This window comes from Fragaria vesca, linkage group LG7 (assembly GCF_000184155.1).
Source record: "Fragaria vesca subsp. vesca linkage group LG7, FraVesHawaii_1.0, whole genome shotgun sequence".
NCBI lineage: Eukaryota > Viridiplantae > Streptophyta > Magnoliopsida > Rosales > Rosaceae > Fragaria > Fragaria vesca.
In genome coordinates, this window is record NC_020497.1 from 10650087 (window position 1) to 10672253 (window position 22167).

The following is a 22167-nucleotide window of genomic DNA, read 5'->3' on the forward strand; positions in this document are numbered from 1 at the left end:
GCTTTTGTGTAAGTAGATGAAATTAACAGTGATAGTTTCACCTATTTTGACTTCTTTCTAAATCTCTGGGGTGTAAATAGATGAAATTAATAGTGCAAAGTGCCAGAAAGTATTACGGTAGCCAATTCCAAGGTAATGCCAATACTTAGAACTAATGTGGTGATTCCTATTAATAGAGCACTACAGCTCAGGCACACTTATGGCCAAAGTTCATATGGATCATGAGCCATCCTATACATCCAATTGAATTACATTCTAAAACATGAAAACTCGTCTTATTAGTATCAAGACCCCTCCTCAAAATAGATTGAAACAAACAAAAAAAAAAAAAAAAAAGTAATTTTACCATAGGGAAAAAAGTTTGATATGTCTGTTGGTTCTTTGACTTGCATTCATAGTCACAAAAACACTGCCATAGATTTTAATCTTTAATGAAATCAGTCTTTAATTTAAATAAATTTTTCTCACAGAAATGTGTGCGTGTGTGTGAGCAATAGAAATTGTTGGATTTAGACCGCTGTAAATTTCACTAAGAGAAACAATACGATTAAATAGATGGACTACAATTTACATCTCCACCTTCTGTTACTATTCTACAGATCACTTATCATGCTGGATTTTGGACAATCTCTTCAGAAACAAACTGAAGTTAAGGTCCTTATCCAGCATACTAATGCGAACAAACTTAGGGCTAACCCCAAATTTACTTCCTCCTAGGACAAGTAAGATTCGACCTCGGGATTCCAACACAGAGTTGGGTTGTAACTGTAACGTTGTTGCTGCTGCTGTTGTCGTTCCATGATTTTCGGGTGGTCGGTGAAGAAGGTTCTGATGCTTCTTGTGAACAAGTCCCTCGCTTTCTTCTTCATTCAAAGAGAGGCGGAAGCAGCCCCCATTACTGGCCAAGCTTAAGCTGAATCGGGTCGGGCAACCGGGTCCGGGGTCTTTGTAGAGTTCTGGGCCCAGGCCCATATACCTGAAGCCATGGTCATTGACACATGGTGTGTGTGAAAAGACAGTAAAACCCCTGATACTTGTATATAAGATAGAAAATTTCATATAAGGGGGTTTTCCTTCTAAGTAAACAAGTATTAGGGATCTAGGGTTTCGCCTAAACTCGAGCCTCTTGTAAGTACATGATTACTGATATCTATAGTTTGTTTCTGTTGATTGCTTCTATCTGGGGACTGTATTCCATTTGGGTTCTTGTATTCTCTCGGCTGGGATATTTGATTGCGTTAGGGTTCGAATGCTTTTATTTATTCATATAGCCATTTTCTTGAATTAGATTAGCTAGTGTGATTTAGCCGATTCAATTATCAATTTTGTGATTACTGTTCTTTGGTATAGTGTTCGATTTATTCATATAACATGTCTTAGCGTTCTAGGGTTCTGATCTGCAAGAAAAGTATATGGCGGATGGAAAGATGCAGCAAAACCTGGTTTGTGATATGGTTGCTGAGATACTGTTGAGGCTACCGGTGAAATCTTTAAAGAGATTTAAGTGCGTTCGTGTGCAAGCCATGGAATGATTTAATCTCCGATTCTTCTTTTGTTAAGGAGCATGCCAATCGTGCCAAGAAGTGCACCAACCGCTTGAAGGTTCTTATTTCAATGGAAGGGCCTGCTCCTTTGTCCATAGACTAGAAGCATGAAGAAGGTGATGGACATGTTGCAAGCACACAACTCAGACTTGATATAGCGAGTAATTTCTCATACGAAAATACGTCCGCGTTGAATCTTATCAGCATCGTGGGATCCTGCAATGGCTTGATATGTTTACATGTAGTCAATCGTATTAGTCCTCAAGTTTATGTTGTTGTATGGAATCCTAGTACCGGAGACCGCTGCTTCTTACCTAAGGCTCCCTGTTTTGGGCTTAATGGTTACAAAAATAGTATTCTTCCTAAGCTTTTTGGATTTGGTTATGATTCTAGCACGTACTGAAGATTATAAGGTCATGCTTGGGGACATGAGTAGCACTGATACAAAGAGCATCACCCAAATCTATATCTTTGCACTGAAAACTGGTTCATGGAGGTGTTATGAAGAATCTTGGAGAATTGAAAGCAAAGAATTCGGTAAAATGGGCGGACAGGGGTGCTTATCAAATGGTGCACTGCATTGGATTGAACTTGTGTTTGACTCTAGAAGATGCCTAGATGGTTCAAGATCGAGGATTGTAGCTTTTGTTTTAGCTGAGGAGCAATTTCGAGAGATGGCGTCGTTATCATCTTTTATAGACAAAGAGTACTTGGACAAGATTCCTGCAAGCGGTTCATTTCCTTCAAAGTTCTATATTGGAATTGGGATTACTAATGAAAATGGTCTCATTGTATATTCTTACAAGCGCAGGTATCGATACACCGGTTATATTCCCAGGTACGCCAATGATTCTACACTTACAGTATGGGTGATGAAGGAATATGGGATTGAGAAATCTTGGACTAAATTCATACACATTCCTATGAAGTTTTTGGTGCCTCGAGGGTATGATGAATATTTAGTTAGAGAGTATCGCTATACAGAAATTGACATGAGCGATTACCTGTTTCCCGTACATATTTTAGAAGATGGTAAAGTTTTGATGAGTTGTGATGATAAGAAGTTGGTGTTATACAATCCAGAAGAGAAGGCAAAAAGGACTGTTCTTGAGACTAGTCTGTCATCTTATGCAGTCGTCTATGTGGAGACTTTAATTTCACCAAGACCTGGAAGGGGTGCAGACATCTCAAGGAAGGAGAGGAAGAAGGAAGAAGCATAAAAAAACCATGCAATGATCAGCTGTCTAAACCTTAATGAAGGTATAAGGATAGTTGGCAATCCTTTTATCTTGCAAAACACTTTGAGATGCTGTTATCTGATCAAGAACAAGTGGCACTAATATCCCTTATGGTTTCAGGTAAAACATGCATATGCATATCACTGGTTTTCACAGAGGATAGCAAGCGAAACTGAGTCTTTTGCTATCCTGAGTTTCAAAGTTTGTTATATTAGTTTAATAGGTCTTTTAAATTCAAATGGACAAATGAGTTTGTGGGAAGTGCCTTGGCGCTCAAACCAGTCTAAGGGTTGAGATCTTTTGTTATGCTAACCTGTGACCAAATGGTTTGATGCTTACTCCAATTGGGATTTCATGACATGTTATCCTATGTATAGCTGGTCCCTGTATGGTTCAAAGACCAATTGTTATCGGCTGTGTCAAGGTCCACTAATGAACTGAGTAAGAGGGTTTGAAACCTCTTTGCTCCCTGTTTTGAATTGTTCATGTTTTAGGACAGGGTTCTTTGTCTTATTGAGATTGCTTATGTCATCTCTGTGTTTGGACACATCACTTTCAGTATAGGAGCCAAACACTTCTGTCCAAACCTTTTTGAAAACATATTGAGGTCAGCTTGCATCATCTTTGATGCCTTGTCTGCCTATATATATCTATAGCTTTGGCTTTGCTCGATGGTTGTTGAAAACTGCCTTATTGCGTTTTCATTATTAAGTCTAGTTTTAGTTTGTATTGTTCATGCTGCTCTAAGTCTTCTTCGTGACTCTAAACCTTAGAGCTTGAACTCAAAACTTCTTTCATCAACTCATATCATGTTGCATACCATGAGGGATGTGTAGTGCAACCAACCCAAGAAGCGTTCAAGGTTGAATCAACTAGTGGTTAGCTGAATTCACGAACAAAGCTTCTGAAAGTGTTTCATGTTGTAAGAACTTAGAAACAAGAGAGGGAATAGGTCTAGACTAGTTCGAGACTAGGAAGGATAGCACTGTGGTAGTGTATCACTAGAACTATTATTCTTGTAAGAAGTTAATTACTTCAACTTAGTGGAAAGTTTTGTCTCTCAAGAGTTAGAGACACGCAGTTTTTCTCCCTACATTCAGGGTTTCTACGAGTAAAAAACATCCTTGTGTTGTTTCTTTATTTGCTGCAATTTACTTTCTGCATACTCGTATCCTGTAAATCTGGGATATCACAAGTCATTGTTATCCTCGGATACAGAAGTCAATGAAAATTCAAAAAACTGCCTATTCACCCCCTTCTAGGACCTTTACTTAACAAGCGAGTCTTGAACATCTGTAGGAAGCCTTGGATGTTGGATGGCAATGATTAAAGGTTAAACAAGACGGTCTTGCGCATCCTCAGTGAAGTACTGTATAGGAGGGGATCCAATAAGTGCTATTCTTCTTTACTGAACTTGTAGACTGGTTAATTGATTTCACTTCGTTTAAAAATATTTGGACTGTTAGATTGATTATTACTTCATTTAAGTAATTTTGGATTACTAGCTTTTGATTCATGTCTTAAACGAGATGGTTCCTTATTAAGCTATATTGCTATTTGATAATTGAGGTCCGGCAAGGATGTTTTTCCTCAATCCATTGTTCGATTTCATCATCATATTCTCCTACCTTAGTTTTGATAGTTTTTGAGTATCGCGTCATTGACCATTAACCATCAAGCATGCATGGAACTCTTTCTCTAACCAATTTCTTTACCGCATCTGAAAACCTTCTAAACCTAATAACAATCAAGGTCTAGATGCCGCAGGCCGGCGAAACAGCACAGGAATAATTATTCGATGGGTGCAGCAGAAGTTCATGGTCTACAACTTCTGTGCTGACCTGAAACGATTTCCACAGGGCATATATTCTAGCAGAATGTAGACGATCAAGGTTCTAGTCTTCTAGATGACTAGGAGTACCAGGTGCAAGATATAATCAGATGACATATTCCCTTCTTCTCATGCGAAAATTCTTCAGTCCATGCATGTGCAGCTCGTTACCTTTCATTTTAGTCACTTCATCTTCCATAAATACGTACTCTCCCGTATATTTTGTTTCAAATGTGTACCGTTGTAATGACGTACGTGAACACAACAAAATCTGTTCAAACAAAACTATTTGTGCAAATTACAATTACGAAAGCTTAAATGATTTTCAAAGAGTCTATACACACACACACACATATAGAGGGAGGATCTAAAGAGAACCTCCTTACTTTAAGAATTTGAGGATTTCTACTATTTTACATTAGTAGATGACTTCATTTAATAATCTCAACCTTTAATCCTCTAGATTCATATGCAAAAAACATGTCTACAAAATTTCAACTACTTCCATAATCATTTAGTTATTCAGATTGATGTAAACAATTGTACGCCTGTAGATAAAATTAAAACGAATATTATGCTAATCAAATGGTAAAACATTTTTCATTTTGGCTAATTTTTTGTAGGATTCATATGTAGGTAAGTAACTAGGTAATAAGTGGCTTTGATTGTCAAAATACATGCTAAAATATCTCCACTTTAAGAGTTTAAGGAGGTCCTCTCTAGATCTGAACTATATATATATATATATATATTGAATAGGTCTGTATAAATATATATGCCGCTTGAAAATTTTCATATTCGTTAATTAATTCATTTATTTGTGTGTATATGCATACATGTGAATATATATGTATATATGTCATTATCCCTTGTGAATATAGTCTCCAAATGACCTTTCTATCATTGGTCACCAACAATATCTACTTTGAAGTGTTAAAAGATAAAGAAAATAAAGATGGCCATATTGTTGGTGATTTTATGCATGCAACAAAACCCGATCTTTGATAGAAATTATTTAGGCTAGCTCTCTATCTTATAAGTCATAATTCATTGGATATGCAAAATCTGCTTTCAAGTGCTGATAAGGTAAGAAATAAAGATGAATTGAAATCGAAGTGAAGAGTGTGGGATGTGCAATCTACTTTCAGTGTCGTTAATATGGTACAGAAATGAAGATGCAATGAAAATCGAAGTAAAGGAAATCTGGCTGCATAAAATAAATGTGAGACGTTGTCACCTTCACCCCCCATATAAAGCACAACAAGGTTACACTTCTGAGCATCAAACAATGGCCAAGAATGGGGTTCTCGTGTTCTCTTATATTTTCCCAATTCTCATGCTCAATATGAGCTTGTTAGTTTGCATAAGCGCCATTGATGAAAACAGAAAGGTCTATATAGTATACATGGGCTCACTCCCCTCTAACGAGTCGTACTCGCCCTTGTCTCACCACCTTAATATATTAGAAAGAGTTGTCAAGAATGGTTCCGCTGCAAATCTCTTGATGAGAAGTTACAGAAGGAGTTTCAATGGATTTGCTGCCAAGCTCACTGACAATGAAAGGCAAGCGCTTGCTAACATGAAGGAAGTAGTGTCTGTCTTTCCAAGCACAACTCTCCAGCTTCAAACAACAAGATCCTGGGACTTCATAGGTCTGAACGAAACAACTCATCGAAATGCTACAGTCGAGAGTGATATCATTATTGGTGTCATTGACACAGGAATATGGCCTGAATCGGAGAGCTTTAAAGATGACGGATTTGCTCCGGCTCCAAAGAAGTGGAAAGGTGCGTGTAAAGGTGGCGAAAACTTCACATGCAACAACAAGATCATTGGAGCTCGGTTTTACGGACCAATACAGTCTGCAAGGGATGAAGAAGGCCATGGAACTCACACTGCCTCAACGGCAGCAGGAAATGACGTGAAGGCTGTGAGCTTTTATAAACTAGCACAAGGCGCAGCAAGAGGCGCAGTTCCCTCTGCGAGAATTGCTACGTATGCAGTCTGCAGTGCTAATCTAGGATGCTCTACAGAAAGTGTCTTGGCTGCTTTTGACGATGCTATTGCTGACGGTGTTGACGTCATTACAATTTCACTTGGAGGAATGTTTGCAATGCCTTTCCAGGAAGATGTGATCGCAATCGGTGCTTTCCATGCATCGGTGAAAGGGATACTAACCACAAACTCTGCAGGCAACAGTGGTCCTATCGCTGGTTCTGTTACAAGCGTGGCACCATGGTTGCTCTCAGTGGCCGCTAGTAGCATAGATCGTCGAATTATTGACAAGGTCATTCTTGGGAATGGAACCACAGTTGTTGGGCTATCAGTGAATTCTTTCACATTAAATGGAACAGGTTTCCCATTGATCTATGGAAAAGCTGCAGCTTCAAGGAACTGCTCGGAGTTCGCTGCGGGGGGATGTCACTCAGGCTGCCTGGATGGTGATTTAGTTAAGGGAAAGATTGTCTTGTGTGATGAAATCTCTGGACATGATGTCGCTTATGAAGCTGGAGCAGTAGGTTCAATTTTAAACGCTGATTGGGTTGATTTTCCTGTCATTCTAGCTCAACCTGCAACAATATTGAGAGATCATGAGTATAATGCAATCAAGTCCTACATGAATTCCACTGAAGATGCTCGAGCAAACATATTAAAAAGTGAAGCCGAAAGAGATGATACTGCGCCTGTTATTGCTTCCTTCTCTGCACGAGGACCAAATATAATACTACCTGAAATAATCAAGCCAGACATAAGTGCTCCAGGGGTTACTATTTTGGCTGCCTATTCACCTGTTGCTCCAGTTACAAACAGTCCTGAAGACAAGAGGCATGTAAAGTACAGTATAATGTCTGGAACCTCCATGTCTTGTCCGCATGCGGCTGGTGCAGCTGCATATGTCAAAGCATTCCACCCTGACTGGTCTCCAGCAGCCATCAAATCATCTCTTATGACTACAGCTTGGCCTATGAATGTTACTAACGACTCCCCTGGTGAATTTGCCTATGGTTCTGGACATATCAATCCTGTCCAAGCTATAAACCCAGGACTGGTTTATGAAGCTTCTAAGGAAGATTACATAAAGCTCCTCTGCTCAATATTGGGGGAGAGCATGGTTAGACTTATATCAGGAGATAACAGCACATGCCCTACACACTCGGACAAAGACTCGCCAAAGGATCACAATTACCCATCATTTGCAGGTGTTGTTCCAGTAAAGAAAGCTTTCAGTCTGCAATTTCACAGAGTTGTTAAAAATGTTGGCTTTGCAAACTCCACTTACAGTGCCAAGATCTTTGGAAAAAACACTCAAGTGGATATCAAAGTGGTGCCTGAAGTTCTTTCCTTCGAGTCCTTGAATCAGGAAAAACCATTTGATGTCACCCTTGTTGGACCAGGATTGTCGGATGATTCACAACCACATGTGTCTGCGTCGCTCGTATGGTCTGATGGAACTCATAGTGTTAGAAGTCCAATTCTCATCCATAGCCAAAAAGAATATTAATCACTTGTGCATTAATATTCAGAACTTCAATAATGTTTGAAAGAAACCAAAGTTTCTGTTTCATTTTTTTTCGAACTTCTGAGATTCTGGAAATGAAATAAGACTGAAGTATCTAAATATGCTTATTGTAATTAAATTTTATGAAGGCCTTGATGCCCAAAAGACATATAAGTATTAATCAACCTTATAAAAGGTTTGCTGATATATTCTTCTTGAATTTGCTGGCATCGACAAAACAAAGACAAAGTGAAACAAGTAGAGATTTAGGGTGAGTTTGCTTGTTGAGGAGAACAATGTTTACTCTAGTATCTTGTAGATATCAGTCATAGACTGTATAGATCTGCAAATACAATATAACTAGTGTGTGAAATTTCCAATATAAATATACATATATACAGTTTATATTACTGATCGATATGATTATGAGTGACATAAAAATGAATTGTTTGGAATCAGCAAGGACAAAAATGATAATGAAGCACTTCCAATTATGCAAAGAAAATAATCACCAACAAAGCAGAATGTGTTACAATTGGTTGTATGTATATAGCTTTAGGTGATATATAGTAAGTTCATAGCTATATATGAATAGTATTTTGTTGCAGTACAGCTAAATCCGGGAAACGTTACATTCTTAGAAATTATCAAGTCTAATCTGGACCTTCTTGCATAGATGAAATGGATGATATGAATTCGAATAAAATCATCATATGGATATACTTCCTTATTGCATCAGAGCTAAATCCAGGGATTCATAACATTCTTAGAAATTATTAGGCTGATCTGGACCTTCTGACATATAAATTTGAATAATTATTAAGGAACTGAAAATGATTTTCAGGTTAACGTAACACAATGCCAAAGATGCATCATAATTCATAAGTTAAAGGAAATAAATCTGGATGCATAATGGAGATTAGAAGTGCATTATTAATCTCAGTATAAACACTCTTCACTAGCAACGTTTAAGACCATCTATCAGAAACAATGGCTAAGCATGGAGTTACTTATTTTCTTATGTTATCCCCACTCTTATACTAAGCTTCAGTTTCTTCATGTGCAAAGCAATCAATGATTACAGAAAGGTTCATATTGTGTACCTGGGTGCACTTCCGGATAATGAGGCGTACTCCGCAGTGTCTCACCACCTTAGTTTACTCGAAACAGTTGTAGAGAGCTGACAGAATTTATGAAGCCAATTGATGCAGCCTGCATTGCAGACAACTATCTCTTTCGTCTGGATGGTCGAAAGAGCAAGGGTCGTAACTGATATGTTAAATGCATTTAATGTTTTGTCTTAATTAGCTGAGTCTTTTATTTTCCTCTAAATCAGTTGTGGTTTACTGGAAGCTTTAAAGCTTCTGTAACTGATTTAGATTTCTGTTTAAAAGCTATGGTATAGCTTTTGGTATGTAGTTTTTGGGGAGATTAAAATAAACAGAGAAACTTTCTCTTCTATCAACTTGGTATTCCTTAGGAATCAACAAGGCATAGTTCTCTTATTCTTGGCTATTCTTTTCTGTGAGAATCAACAAGAGTAAGAATCAACTCTATTTCATAGAGTTTGTCATCTTTCCTATCACGCACGCTGTCACCAATTCTGGAGCAGTAGGGTCAATTTCATTTGTGGAGGAACCATATAACAGTCTATCAAAGCAATACCATATATACCATTAATCTGAAGGGAAAACATCGCACACCATTCCCAAACTATAGACCAGTCTACATTGTAGTATACCAACTTATGGTGCCTCAGGTTTACTTCCATCCTTCTATGAGTGTATGTTTAACTTTCCTTTTAAGTTATTCTACAGCAGTTTTTACTAAAAAGAAAACAAAATAATAATAGAATTGATGGCTAACTCATATCTAGAATTATCTGTTTAAGCATTTTTACAGCTAGTCGAGTAGTATCTATCCTCAAAACTCCCAAAAAAAAAAAAAAAAACGCAGCTTTTAATTTCCCTAAACCCCTCTTACCCATGAGACCATTGTCTTACCATCCCATCAAATCAATCACACACACTCCAAAGATAAGAAGTAAAATTTTCATCATTTTTCTTCTCTCCTTACTAGAGCACAATTGCTAACTATGTAGTAATACCAAGAAACTGCGTACAGAAGAAATACTAGAAAAACAATAAAACAATTAAAAATTCAGAAAGATTTGAGAGCAAGACTTATTACATAACATCTCTATTATTGGGATACTATCAAGAACCACTTGATTATTAAAAAAATACAAATGATAAAAAATAAAATCTATAAGAATGAAAAATATATATATATATATATATTAGAATTACGTACCAATGAAACCATTGAAGAATATAAATGCGATCTAACTCGTATCAGAGCTTGTTTTGCTCAAAACAAGAAGAAGCTCATTATTCCTCAGATTCGCTTCTCCGTCGATGAATAAAAGAGAATCTAAACTAAGCCATATATATCTCAAAGCTTTTGCATAAAGAAAGGGGTGAGAACTGGCCGTGTGTAGTATAAGCTTTGATCCTTCAGGACCAAAGCTTATATATGTGTGTAGTCTCAAACACTCTCTAGAAGAGTTTGATCCTTCAAGACCAACCTTAATTTAATTTCTAGTTCATCTTTCTATAGATAAAAGCTCTTGAAAGCTTATAGAACAACTTGAAAGGTTTAATCGAAGGATTAACCAACTCGCAGAACAAAACCAAACATATCAAGTCTTGAAGTAAGCTAGATTGTACATCTTTAAGAAGAGGTACTTCCTGATATTGAAAAGATAATATGTACTGCAGACAATGTTTTAAAAGGCGCTAGGCGGGCAGTAACCCACAGCCTAGAGCCTGGACAGCTTAGGTGAGGATTAGGCGGGGACTAGGCAATTTGTATTTTTTAAGATTTATTAATTAAAAATATATATTTTATGCAATTTAATATTTGAAAACGGTCAAATATAGATAAATTATTCAACATAATCTAGTCATACTCATTTATAAAATAAATTATAACTAAAATTTAGCATAACTTCTCGTAAAAGTGAGCAACAACAACAATAAACATAGACACTTCTAATTTTAAACACACAATTAACTCTTATACTCATACTCCCCACAATATAACAATCCCACCACAAAAAAAAACAAAATTAGCCGGAGAGCTTAGCAGCCTAGGCGGGTAAGGCGGCGTCTAGGCGGGCTAAGCGGCATTTAGGTGAGCTAGGCGACCACCTAATCGCCCACAGCCTGGCACAAAGGCCTGGAAGAAAAGCGAGGCGGCTTGTTGCAGCCTAGAGCCTAGACGGGGACTAGGCGGTCCAAGGCGGGGCCTTTTAGAAGCTTGACTGTAAAATGAGAAATACATACAATATCAGTTAGTCAGTATTCAGTAACAGCTATGTGTCTGTAGTTGGAAATTTCTGGCTGTATTTAGTTTGGCAGCTTAAGAAGTTAAGATAGACTCAGCAAGGGAAAATCTGCTAATGAAATAAAGCGTTTGGACCAAACACTAAACACCCAGAAAGGGTCAAATATCAACCAAATGGTATGAATGTGACTATTTGACCATATTTTAGGTTGTACTTATTTCACAGCTATGTGTAGAATTAGGAAGGCCAAATATGATATGAAATCAAGGCTTTTAATTTGGCCAAAAAAATAATCACCATTATGCAGAATTTGAAAAAAAAATAAAAAAATAAATATAACCTTCTTTTAGGTGATTGTTGGTCTATATATAGCTCTCTATACACACACATATATATATATATACACATATATGCATATAGTTCCTTATATATTGCATCAGAGCTAAATCTAGGGATTTGCAACATTCTTAGAAATCATCAAGCTAATCTGGATCTTCTGACATAGATGGAATACTGGAAATATGATTCTGAATTGTTATTTGGAAACAAAATCATTATTAAATTAACTACAATGCCAAAGAGAATCATCAGTTAAAGGAAACAAATCTGGATGCAATGTTTCAGAGCTTCAATCGAAAACAATGGCTAAGCATGGAGCTATCCTATTTTCTTATATTTTCCCCAGTTTCATACTTTTGAGCATCTTCTTGTGCAAGACCATCGATGAAGACAGAAAGGTCCATATTGTGTACCTGGGTTCACTTCCTGATAATGTGGTGTACTCACCATTGTCTCACCACCTTGGATTACTCGAAAAAGTTCTCGAGAGCAACTCCGCTGCAAATTTCTTGACAAGAAGTTACAAAAGGAGTTTCAGTGGATTTGCTGCAAAGCTCACTGACCGAGAAAGAGAGAGGCTTGCTAACATGAAAGAAGTAGTCTCTGTCTTTCCCAGCAGAATGCTCCATCCTCAGACAACAAGATCTTGGGACTTTATCGGTCTCAATGAGCAAACAAAACGGAATGCAGGTGATGAGAGTGACACCATCATTGGTGTCATTGACTCTGGAATTTGGCCCGAGTCAGAGAGCTTTAAAGATGATGGTTTCAGTCCTCCTCCAAAGAAGTGGAAAGGTGCTTGTGAAGGAGGCAAAAATTTCACCTGCAACAAGAAGCTAATTGGAGCTCGGTTTTATGGTTCATTCACAGATTCTGCAAGGGATGAAAGAGGCCATGGAACCCACACAGCCTCAACTGCAGCAGGCAATGCTGTAAAGGATGTGAGCTTTTATGGACTAGCAAATGGTACCGCAAGAGGAGGGATTCCCACAGCAAGGATTGCTTCTTATAAAGTCTGTGGTAATGTAGGGTGTCCTTCTGAGGCTATATTGGCTGCTTTTGATGATGCTATTGCCGATGGAGTTGACATCATTACAATTTCATTAGGAAGCCAGGACGTAATTTCATTACAGAATGATCCTATTGCTATCGGTGCTTTTCATGCAATGACAAAAGGAATACTTACATCAAATTCTGCAGGCAACAGTGGTCCTTCTAATGCAACAGTTGCAAGTGTAGCACCATGGATACTTACAGCTGCAGCAAGTAGTACTGATCGTAGAATCTTTGACAAGGTTATTCTCGGAAATGGGACGGCAATTGTTGGGGCTTCAGTGAACACTTTCAAACTAAATGGGACAAGTTTCCCATTGATATATGGAAAAGAGGCTTCAAGTCAAAGTTGCTCTGAGTTAGAAGCTGGGAACTGTCTAGCAGGCTGCTTAGAAAGTGGTTTAGTTAAGGGAAAGGTTGTGTTATGTGACCTGGATATTGGACTCAATATGGCATACCGCTCTGGAGCACTTGGTTCGATTGTGAGAGTTGATTGGGATGATGATTCTCAAATTTTACCCTTTCCTGCAACAACTTTGAGTGACAAAGAGTATAATGTGATCAAGTCTTATTACAAGAACTCCACAAGAAATGCTCGAGTAAATATACTAAGAAGTGAAGTAGAAAGGGATGCTGCTGCGCCTCTTGTTGCTTCCTTCTCTTCACGTGGACCAAATTCAATTCTACCAGAAATTATCAAACCAGATATAAGCGCCCCAGGGGTAAGTATTCTGGCTGCCTTTTCACCTATTGCTTCCATTACGGACAATCCTCAAGACACAAGGCATGTAAAATACAGTATACTATCTGGAACCTCCATGTCCTGCCCGCACGTCGCTGGTGCAGCTGCATATGTTAAAACATTCCATCCTGATTGGTCTCCGGCAACCATCAAATCATCTCTTATGACTACAGCTTCTCCCATGAATGTTTCCTACAGTAGTCATAATGCCGCTGGTGAATTTGCATATGGATCTGGACATATCAATCCTGTCAGAGCTATAGACCCGGGGCTTGTGTATGAAGCTTCCAAGGAAGACTACATACAGTTGCTCTGCCTGGTCTTGGACCAGGCCAGTGTTAGACTTATAGCAGGAGATAACAGCACTTGCTCTACCAAAAAAGGATCTTTACAGGATCACAATTACCCTTCACTGGCCGCCGTTGTCACACCAAACAAATCTTTTTCAGTCACATTTCACAGAACACTCAAGAATGTTGGCCCTGCATTACAATGCCAAAATATTGGCCAACTCTACTCAAGTTGACATCAAAGTGGTGCCTCAAGTTCTTTCCTTTAAGTCTTTGAATGAGGAGAAGACCTTTGCTGTGACCGCTGTCGGAAACGGTTTGTCAGATGAACAACAGGCACATGTGTCTGCATCGCTGGTGTGGTCTGATGAAATTCATAGCGTTAGAAGTCCAATTGTTATCCACAAAAAGCTATAAATCCTAGCATTCTTGCAAAATAAACAAATTCTAATTTGAAATTGCTTGATACATTCTTCAGATGAGTCAAGTTGTAATAAAACAAATGCTAATCCATGTCTATGGATCAAACAAATGCCAAGGTAGAATATATATGCATAGTATATGTATTTCATCAAACCAAAACGATATAGAACATTCTGAAAGAATATGATTACTTGCACAAATATCAGTGCTTACTTTGCTGGTGTTGCCAAGATAAATTAATCTCAAAGAATATGTTTAACAGAATGACATAATCAAACGTGTCTGTTCCCCTGATTCTACACTTGATCCAAATGTATCAGGATTTTACATGAGGAAATACAGTAATCCATAATCAGAACTTTTTCTTTTTTGATCACCATTGACCTGATCAATGAAGTCTATATATTTAGATGAAATGATAATAATAACTTAACCGTTGATACTTCAATTTTGAACTTTTGAGGTAGAATAAAAAGGAATATTGTCCATATAAAGTTAGTACTTGCTGCAAAATAATGCGTACATTGTAATCTGGTCCAACATTATAGATGAGAAATGCGAAATTTAAATGCAATATTGAGTAGTTAATAAGGGCTGTGTCTAAAATTGAAAATTTTCTAGCTGTAATTAGTTTGGCAGATTAAGTAAGGGAAAATCTGCTAATGAATTTAAGGCTTTGGACTAATTGCTAAGTCACCAACAAAGGGTCAAATGTGCACTAATGGTATGAATGTGACCCTATTTTAGGTTACAGTTATTTCAGATATTGTATCAGAGCTAAATCCTGGATTTTGCAACGTCTTAGAAAATTATTGTGGCTATTTTGTTACATAATATATATGTTGTAAATAGTTATTACTTAGTGGGCATTCTTGTAATTAGCCAACTAGGGTTGTTATTGTAATTTACATCATGGTCTTATCTCTATATAAAAGATGGTTCCCTATTCAATAATACACACATATTCTCTCATTCTCTTGGTTGTTTCTCTCCTTTCTCAATCTATTCTTTTTATTTTACAACACGTTATCAGCACGAATAGTTCTAACGCTAAGGTAGTTTTTATGCAACATGGAAGAGAGACCGTTGATTAATCGATGGAAGAATCATTCAACATGGTTTAGAATTTCAATCACAAACAAGCTCTCGAATTGGATTAGAAGTTTAGTTCACCAATATTCTCGGTTCTGACACATAAGATGAACACTCATTGATTCGCTTTGCATCGAGTAAAGTTTTCTAAATTCTATTATAATTCATGTTTCTTTCAAACCTTGATTACATGAAAAACCATCTTGAAGCATGAATCATATGTTGTTTATGTTTCGATCTTGTGATTTCATGCTTATTAACTTTGATTGCATATTGAAAAATCCATCTACGATGCATGAGCACCAAATATATTTTATTAGTTTATTTGGTTAATACATATGAACATGAAATGTCATATAAGTTTTCTTCTGTTATTAGAATTGGAAAAGGAAAATATAACACCAAAATGAAAATCACTACGGAGGCCAGTAGCCAACGAAATCAGCCTTCGCAACTGCTTAGTAGTGCAGACAAGGAGGCACATGGATCAGCAAAAAGTATAGTTTTTCATGATATCCAAACTCAGGATCATGCATGCATTCCAGAAGTAATGCTTGAAACCATTAAGGTTTTACCATTAATTTGGTCAATGATAGCAGACGTTACATATATTCCATATTCATTATGCCTGAAATATTTAGCGATAAGAATGAACTAATATTGCTCTTAATGGGGTTTAAAAAAAATCCGTTAGTAAATGTTACGTCAATGGTATAACGACATTTCAGTGCTAATTATGTTACTTAATTGTAGCTTAATATGTATATTTTGTCAGTTACAAATTTGAATTGTGTTAAATTCAATATGTCATTTAAGGACATGTAATGCCAGAAGCATTTACCAATTTACAACGACCCACATTATGCTACAAGCATTATGGGCCAAATTATTGTGCAAATTATGATATAAACATTATGAATTTAATATTCGGTTACGTCAATTTGAATAATTTCCATTATAATTCATCATGCTAGAAGCATGAATTTTGGGTTTAATTATGTAATTATTATATAAACGTTATGCCAGTAGCATTTACCTCATTTATTACTAATACAGTAATACGTAATGTCATAAGCATTAATGAGATTTAAACCCATAACCGCTACATAAATGATATTTGTTATTAACTTTATGTCGGATCCTAATTTAATGTCAATTACGAATTAGAATCATATTCATTTCAATTTGACATTTATGAGGGTATAATGCCAGAAGCAATTACACATTTATAACCCCATAAATTATACTTGAAGCATTAGGGTTTAATTACGCGATTATTACATCAATGTTATGCCAGAAGCATTTATCCAATTTAATACTTATGTGTAATGCTAGAAGCATTAATGAGATTTGAACTCATTGCCTTTGGTACTTAACAGCTGCATAAATGATATTTATTTAGTAATTTATGTCATATATTAACTGTCGGTTACCAAATTCAATTAGTTTTATTCAATTAGTTCTCAATTATGTTATCGTTTATATTGATAATTATTATGAGTATGTAATGACACATTAATGCCAGAAGCAATTGGTGATGCAAATGAGTTAGTTTTGCAAGTAACCGCTACATTATTGATATTTATTGGTTTAGTAATTTTATTGCATATGCATTATGTCGATGTGAATTAAATTGTTTCCGTTATAATTTAATTTATTTCGGTTTCATATAATTACTTTCACATTAAGTTTGTATGTTACGATTTAATAACATATATTGCATTGGTTTATGTTATATTGGTGAATATTAATGATGTTAAGTCAGAATCTTAAATCAAGCCTGAATATACACAAATTGAGCCAGAAGCTCGACGCAAGCTGCAAGGCTAGCACATAAGCTGCCATATGTCGCCATGAGTCCATACAATGAATATAATTCTTCTCAAACTAGGCTCATCCAGTTGGATGCGATGTCTAGGCAAGTTCTTTTGAGGCTGTGTACTTAAGTGAGCCTTGCTCCACCACCTCATCATTGCTTACCTGGTCGTATACAATTGGAGTTACCGAAAGGGTTGACTAATAACATTGCATTTCTTGGTAGACTATTTTGAGCCCAGTAGGCCCACTCTCTCTATACGGGACCTAGAAGCCCAGCATACCTCTCAGATTGTGCCTCTTATACTTGTAAAGTATGAAAAAGTTTATTTTTTTTTCACTTTAATTAAAGTAAATTCCTTTAGTCCAGCAGAATCAAACAAAAGGAAAATAATCTAATGACACTGGATTTTCGTACCTAGTCATTATGTATGTCTATAAGACATTCCAAATACTTTCTCATAATGGTTGTTGTTAAATATTCACCATATTTAATGTGTAGTTAATAGCCAGAAGCATTTACACATAATTACGTGACATATTCACTATTCTAAATTAGTAGCGTGGAATCAATATTATCAATTGGTACATGATTATAATTTGAAAATACATGTACCTAATGAACCGGTAGTTCAAAAGTGAACCTGTAGTTCATGTATAATTCGAACTTGTAGTTTCGATAATAACCCCCTTAAGAAACTTGAAGTTTCATTTCAAAATTCATCAGACATGATAAAATCCGTAGCTTTTATCATGTTAATTGGTAGTCTCCAGAATAAACAATTTGAAGTAGACATATATATATTCCTTGCTTGAAGCAAAACATAATTAATTAGAGAATATTGAAATGAAAAGGCTTGTTGCCTTAGAATCTAAATCAAAATTGATATGTGTTATAAATATTAAGGAACTGAGTGTTTTCGTTTGGCTGACGAGGCAAAATACCTCTACGTTTCAGAAGAACGTTATCAAAAGGTAAGTTTATTGAAACCAATGCTTAAAACGTTGAAACCACCAGAAAAATGGTATAATATCTTTGCATAACCTTCAAATGTGCGGCCAAAAGCGTACATTGAATATATTCAAATTTATTAGCTAGAAGCTAAATAATTCGAGCAAATACTAGCTATAGTATTGGTGTTTGATGCACCCAGGAAAAACATATGATGCATTGTATCCTCAACTCAATTATCACACGGGCATCCCCCTCAGAATAAGGGTCTTGTCTTTAATGACACATTATATCAAGCTGCTCGTTAAGAATGTTGAATACTAGACCATCACATGCAAAGACTAGAATATACATTATCTCTTTATGCACAGAATGCAAGGAAAAATACGTGGACCTATCCAACCACCATACGGACCAGTTAAATATTAATGGTTTGGTTGATGCATCGACAAAAGTGATCAGATGTCACACTATTGTTCACAAGAAAATGCTGCGTTTGCTAAACTCTCACCTATGAAATAGAGGGTACACCACTCGGATTATCCCATAAAGTCTATAAGACTTGATAATGCCGGAGAGTTTACATCGAAGGTTTTCGATGATTATTGCATATCCCTTGGGTTTTGTAAAACATATAGTTTCCTATGTTCAAACCCAAGATGGTCTCGTATATAGAACCTTGGTAATGTGCACCAAGCTTCTACTATTTGCGTCGGGCTATGCAATCTTGCATGCACCCATGTCAGTCCAGTTGAGGCCCACTGCTACCTGTCTTATTTCGTGTTACAGTTGGTGACTGGGTGTGAACCTGATGTTTGCACTTACACGTATTGGGTTTGCAGTCTCCATGCCAATTGTGCCGCCACAACGTACACAATCGGGTCCTCAACAAATAATGGGCATATATGTCGATTATGAACCCTATCCATTTATGTGCTCCTTAGAGCCCTTGACAGGAGATCTCTATACCACTAGATTTGCAGTCGTCACTTTGATGAGATAGTCTTCTCGCCGTTAGGGGGAGATAACAACGTCACTGTTCCTGATGAACGACGAGTAGAATGTCTCATCTTGATCCCCAAACCGCACATGTTATATTGAAGTGTGAAGAATTCTACTTCTAGTTGAAGTTCAAAGAATTCTAGATCTATGTAGTGTAGCCCAGAATATGCCAGACACTTCATTAGATCTAGTTAAAGTGACGAGATCATATATACCTGCTGCAAACCTGCAAGGATAAATGTCCCCATAGGACGTATCGTCCTAGTTGAACGAAGTACAGCCATGGCGGCTAACCAGTCATAGTCCCTGCTCTGAAGTGAGGTAGAACATTAGGTTCAAATGATTCGTATCCCTAGAAGAGGGTAAACTTGGCACAAATGAATCTTCTTGCCATCGCAATCTCAAACCAATTCAACTCACGAGATTAATCCAGATTATGGGTTCGTCCTAGAAGAGACGAAGTTGGGGGACACTCCAACATTTAAACCCACTCCCGAGAATAGAAAATCTCGGTAAATTTAGTGAGATATTGAATCAGAATGAGAGTTCATCGATGATGTGTTTGTATTTGCTGTGGCCACCGAAATTATAATAAGCGATGATGTCGAACCTTGATTCGTTGATAGATCTCAACGAAGAGACGACTGGCTAAAAAGGAAAAAAACAATCCAGGTCATATTAGATTCCTTAATTTAGAGAAAGGTGTTATGGGCCTGTTGTTCTCACACCTCCCCATGTTAAACATGCATATAGAGTTTAATGGGTATTTGTAAGGAAGCGTAATGAGAAAAATGAGATTGTGATATATAAAACTCTTCTAATGGGGCAAGGATTTTCTCAATGCCCTGTGATTGATTACGAGGAGAAGTATTTTCCCATAATGGAAGTCATAACGTTCCAATAACTTATCAGTTTGGTAGTTTCCGAATAACTAAATAAGCAGCCTATGAATGCGGTAACAACTTATCTCTATGAGGATCTGAATATAGAGATATACATGAAGGTTCCTGAAGGACTTCTGTTACCCAATGCAAATAGTTCTAGACCACAGAACATGCTCTCCATTTGGTAGAGTAGTTCACTTTAGGTTCAAACAATCTAGACGGAGTTGGTATAACTGTCTAACTGTCTAAGTGAATATTTGCTTGGGATGGGATATATGAACAATGGACTATGCCCATGCGTGTTTCTTAAGAAAACAAACTTCGGGTTTGCAATTTTTGGTGATCTACGTCAATAGCATGAATTTGATTGATACTCTTGAAGAGATCAAGAAAACCATAAAACATCTGAAGTCAGAGTTTGAGATAAAAAGACTTTCAGAGACCAAATCATTTTCTCGACCTGGAGTCATGTAAAGTGCAAATGGAATTTTGGTCCATCAATCAAATTACATCTAGACGATGTTAAGATGCTTTAATGAGGATAAAGCAAAGTCTTCAAGCTCACTCATAATCGTCTAAAGTCTAGTGAGACCCGTATCATCGTGTAAATGATAATAAAGAGATATTCGGACCAGAAGACTCATATCTAAGTACAATAGGCACATTATTGTACTTGGCTAAATGCCCTAGACCGGACATCTCACCCGATGTGAATCTGTTAGCTAGATATAGATCTGCGCTGACACGCCGCCTCTGTAAATGGCATAAAAGACAATTTTCCATTACTTTAAATGTATGACTGAAAATGGCTCGTTCTATCCCTAAGCATCATGGAATGGATCAACCGCCTATGATTCTTGGAATGATGTTTGCCTTGTTAAATATGCTGACACGGGTTATGTAAACCCACACAAGGCTTATTTGTAACTGGTTATGTCTTTACTATAGGGAATACAATAATCTTAGAGGTATATGAAACAAAAACCTCTTTAAATCATGTTGATTATTAAGTTATTCAAGAAGCATGATCAATGTAGTAGTTTTACCTAGTGTGTAGTTTTCAGGGGGAGTCAATATTAGGGGGAGTATCCTGAAGCATACTCTTGACCATTGTGTACTCTTTTTGTCCTTTGTCCAGGGTTATTTTGTCCCACTGGGTTTTATTACCTGGCAAGGTTTTAATGAGGCACACATGTAATTGGTCACCTTACTCATGATGCATCTTGAAGATGCCTTTATTTGAAATATATGCATTTGCTCATCCTTTTCCTTCGACCACGGGTTTGTCCCACTGGGTTTACCGGGCAAGGTTTTGGTGTAGCAACTATTATGCATCTATCTCCCATAGACTCATATCTTATGATCCAGACTAAACCGCTTCACCGAAATCAATGTTCTGACTATCACTGCTACTACTTGTGCGTTGTACTCTTTTCTCCTTCGACCAGGATTGTTTTTGTCCCGTAGGGTTTTTATTATCTGGCAAGGTTTTGACTAGGCAACACCGAAGCACATATTAGGGGAAGCTAATGACAGAGAATATCCAAGGGGGAGTGTTGTAAATAGTTATTACTTAGTGGACATTCTTGTAATTAGCCAACTAGAGTTGTTATTGTAATTTATATCATGGCCTTATCTCTATATAAGAGATAGTTCCTTACTCAATAATACACACATATTCTCTCATTCTCTTGGTTGTTTCTCTCCTTTCTCAATCTATTCTTTTTATTTTACAACAATATATATATATACACACACATATATACACAGACCGGATATGAAGCGGACGTCCGCACCGGCCTTAAAATGCGGACGTCTGTCCATTCTCCACCCTCCGGCGCCAGCGACGATGCGCCTCCACCACAGAAGACTCCAGCAGCGTCCCCGACCACTTTCCCTCCCCGGCGAGTCCGTTCTTTTCCAGTTTTCCGGCGAGATCACCCAAAACTTCAAACAAAGTCGATCTCGCCGGAAAACTGAAAAAAAACGGACTCGCCGGGGAGGGAAAGTGGTCGGGGATGCTGCTGGAGTCTTCTGGGGTGGAGGCGTGCCGTCGCCGATGCCGGAGGGTGGAGAACGGACAGACGTCCGCACTTTAAGCCGAGTGCGGACGT

The 22167-nt window shown here is 37.3% G+C and overlaps 2 protein-coding genes and 1 pseudogene across 2 annotated transcripts; all 3 read left to right on the forward strand.

Moving 5' to 3' along the window:
• Positions 1–1972: 1972 nt before the first annotated feature.
• LOC101303656 lies at positions 1973–2764 on the forward strand. The gene has a single exon (XM_004308554.1). It carries the CDS (start codon positions 1973–1975, stop codon positions 2762–2764), a length of 792 nt encoding a protein of 263 aa, XP_004308602.1.
• A 3137-nt stretch (positions 2765–5901) lies between these two features.
• Positions 5902–8115, forward strand: LOC101303947 (cucumisin-like). Its single transcript, XM_004308555.1, has one exon. It carries the CDS (start codon positions 5902–5904, stop codon positions 8113–8115), a length of 2214 nt encoding a protein of 737 aa, XP_004308603.1.
• A 3987-nt stretch (positions 8116–12102) lies between these two features.
• Positions 12103–14302, forward strand: LOC101304234 (annotated as a pseudogene).
• The last annotated feature ends 7865 nt before the right edge of the window (positions 14303–22167 follow it).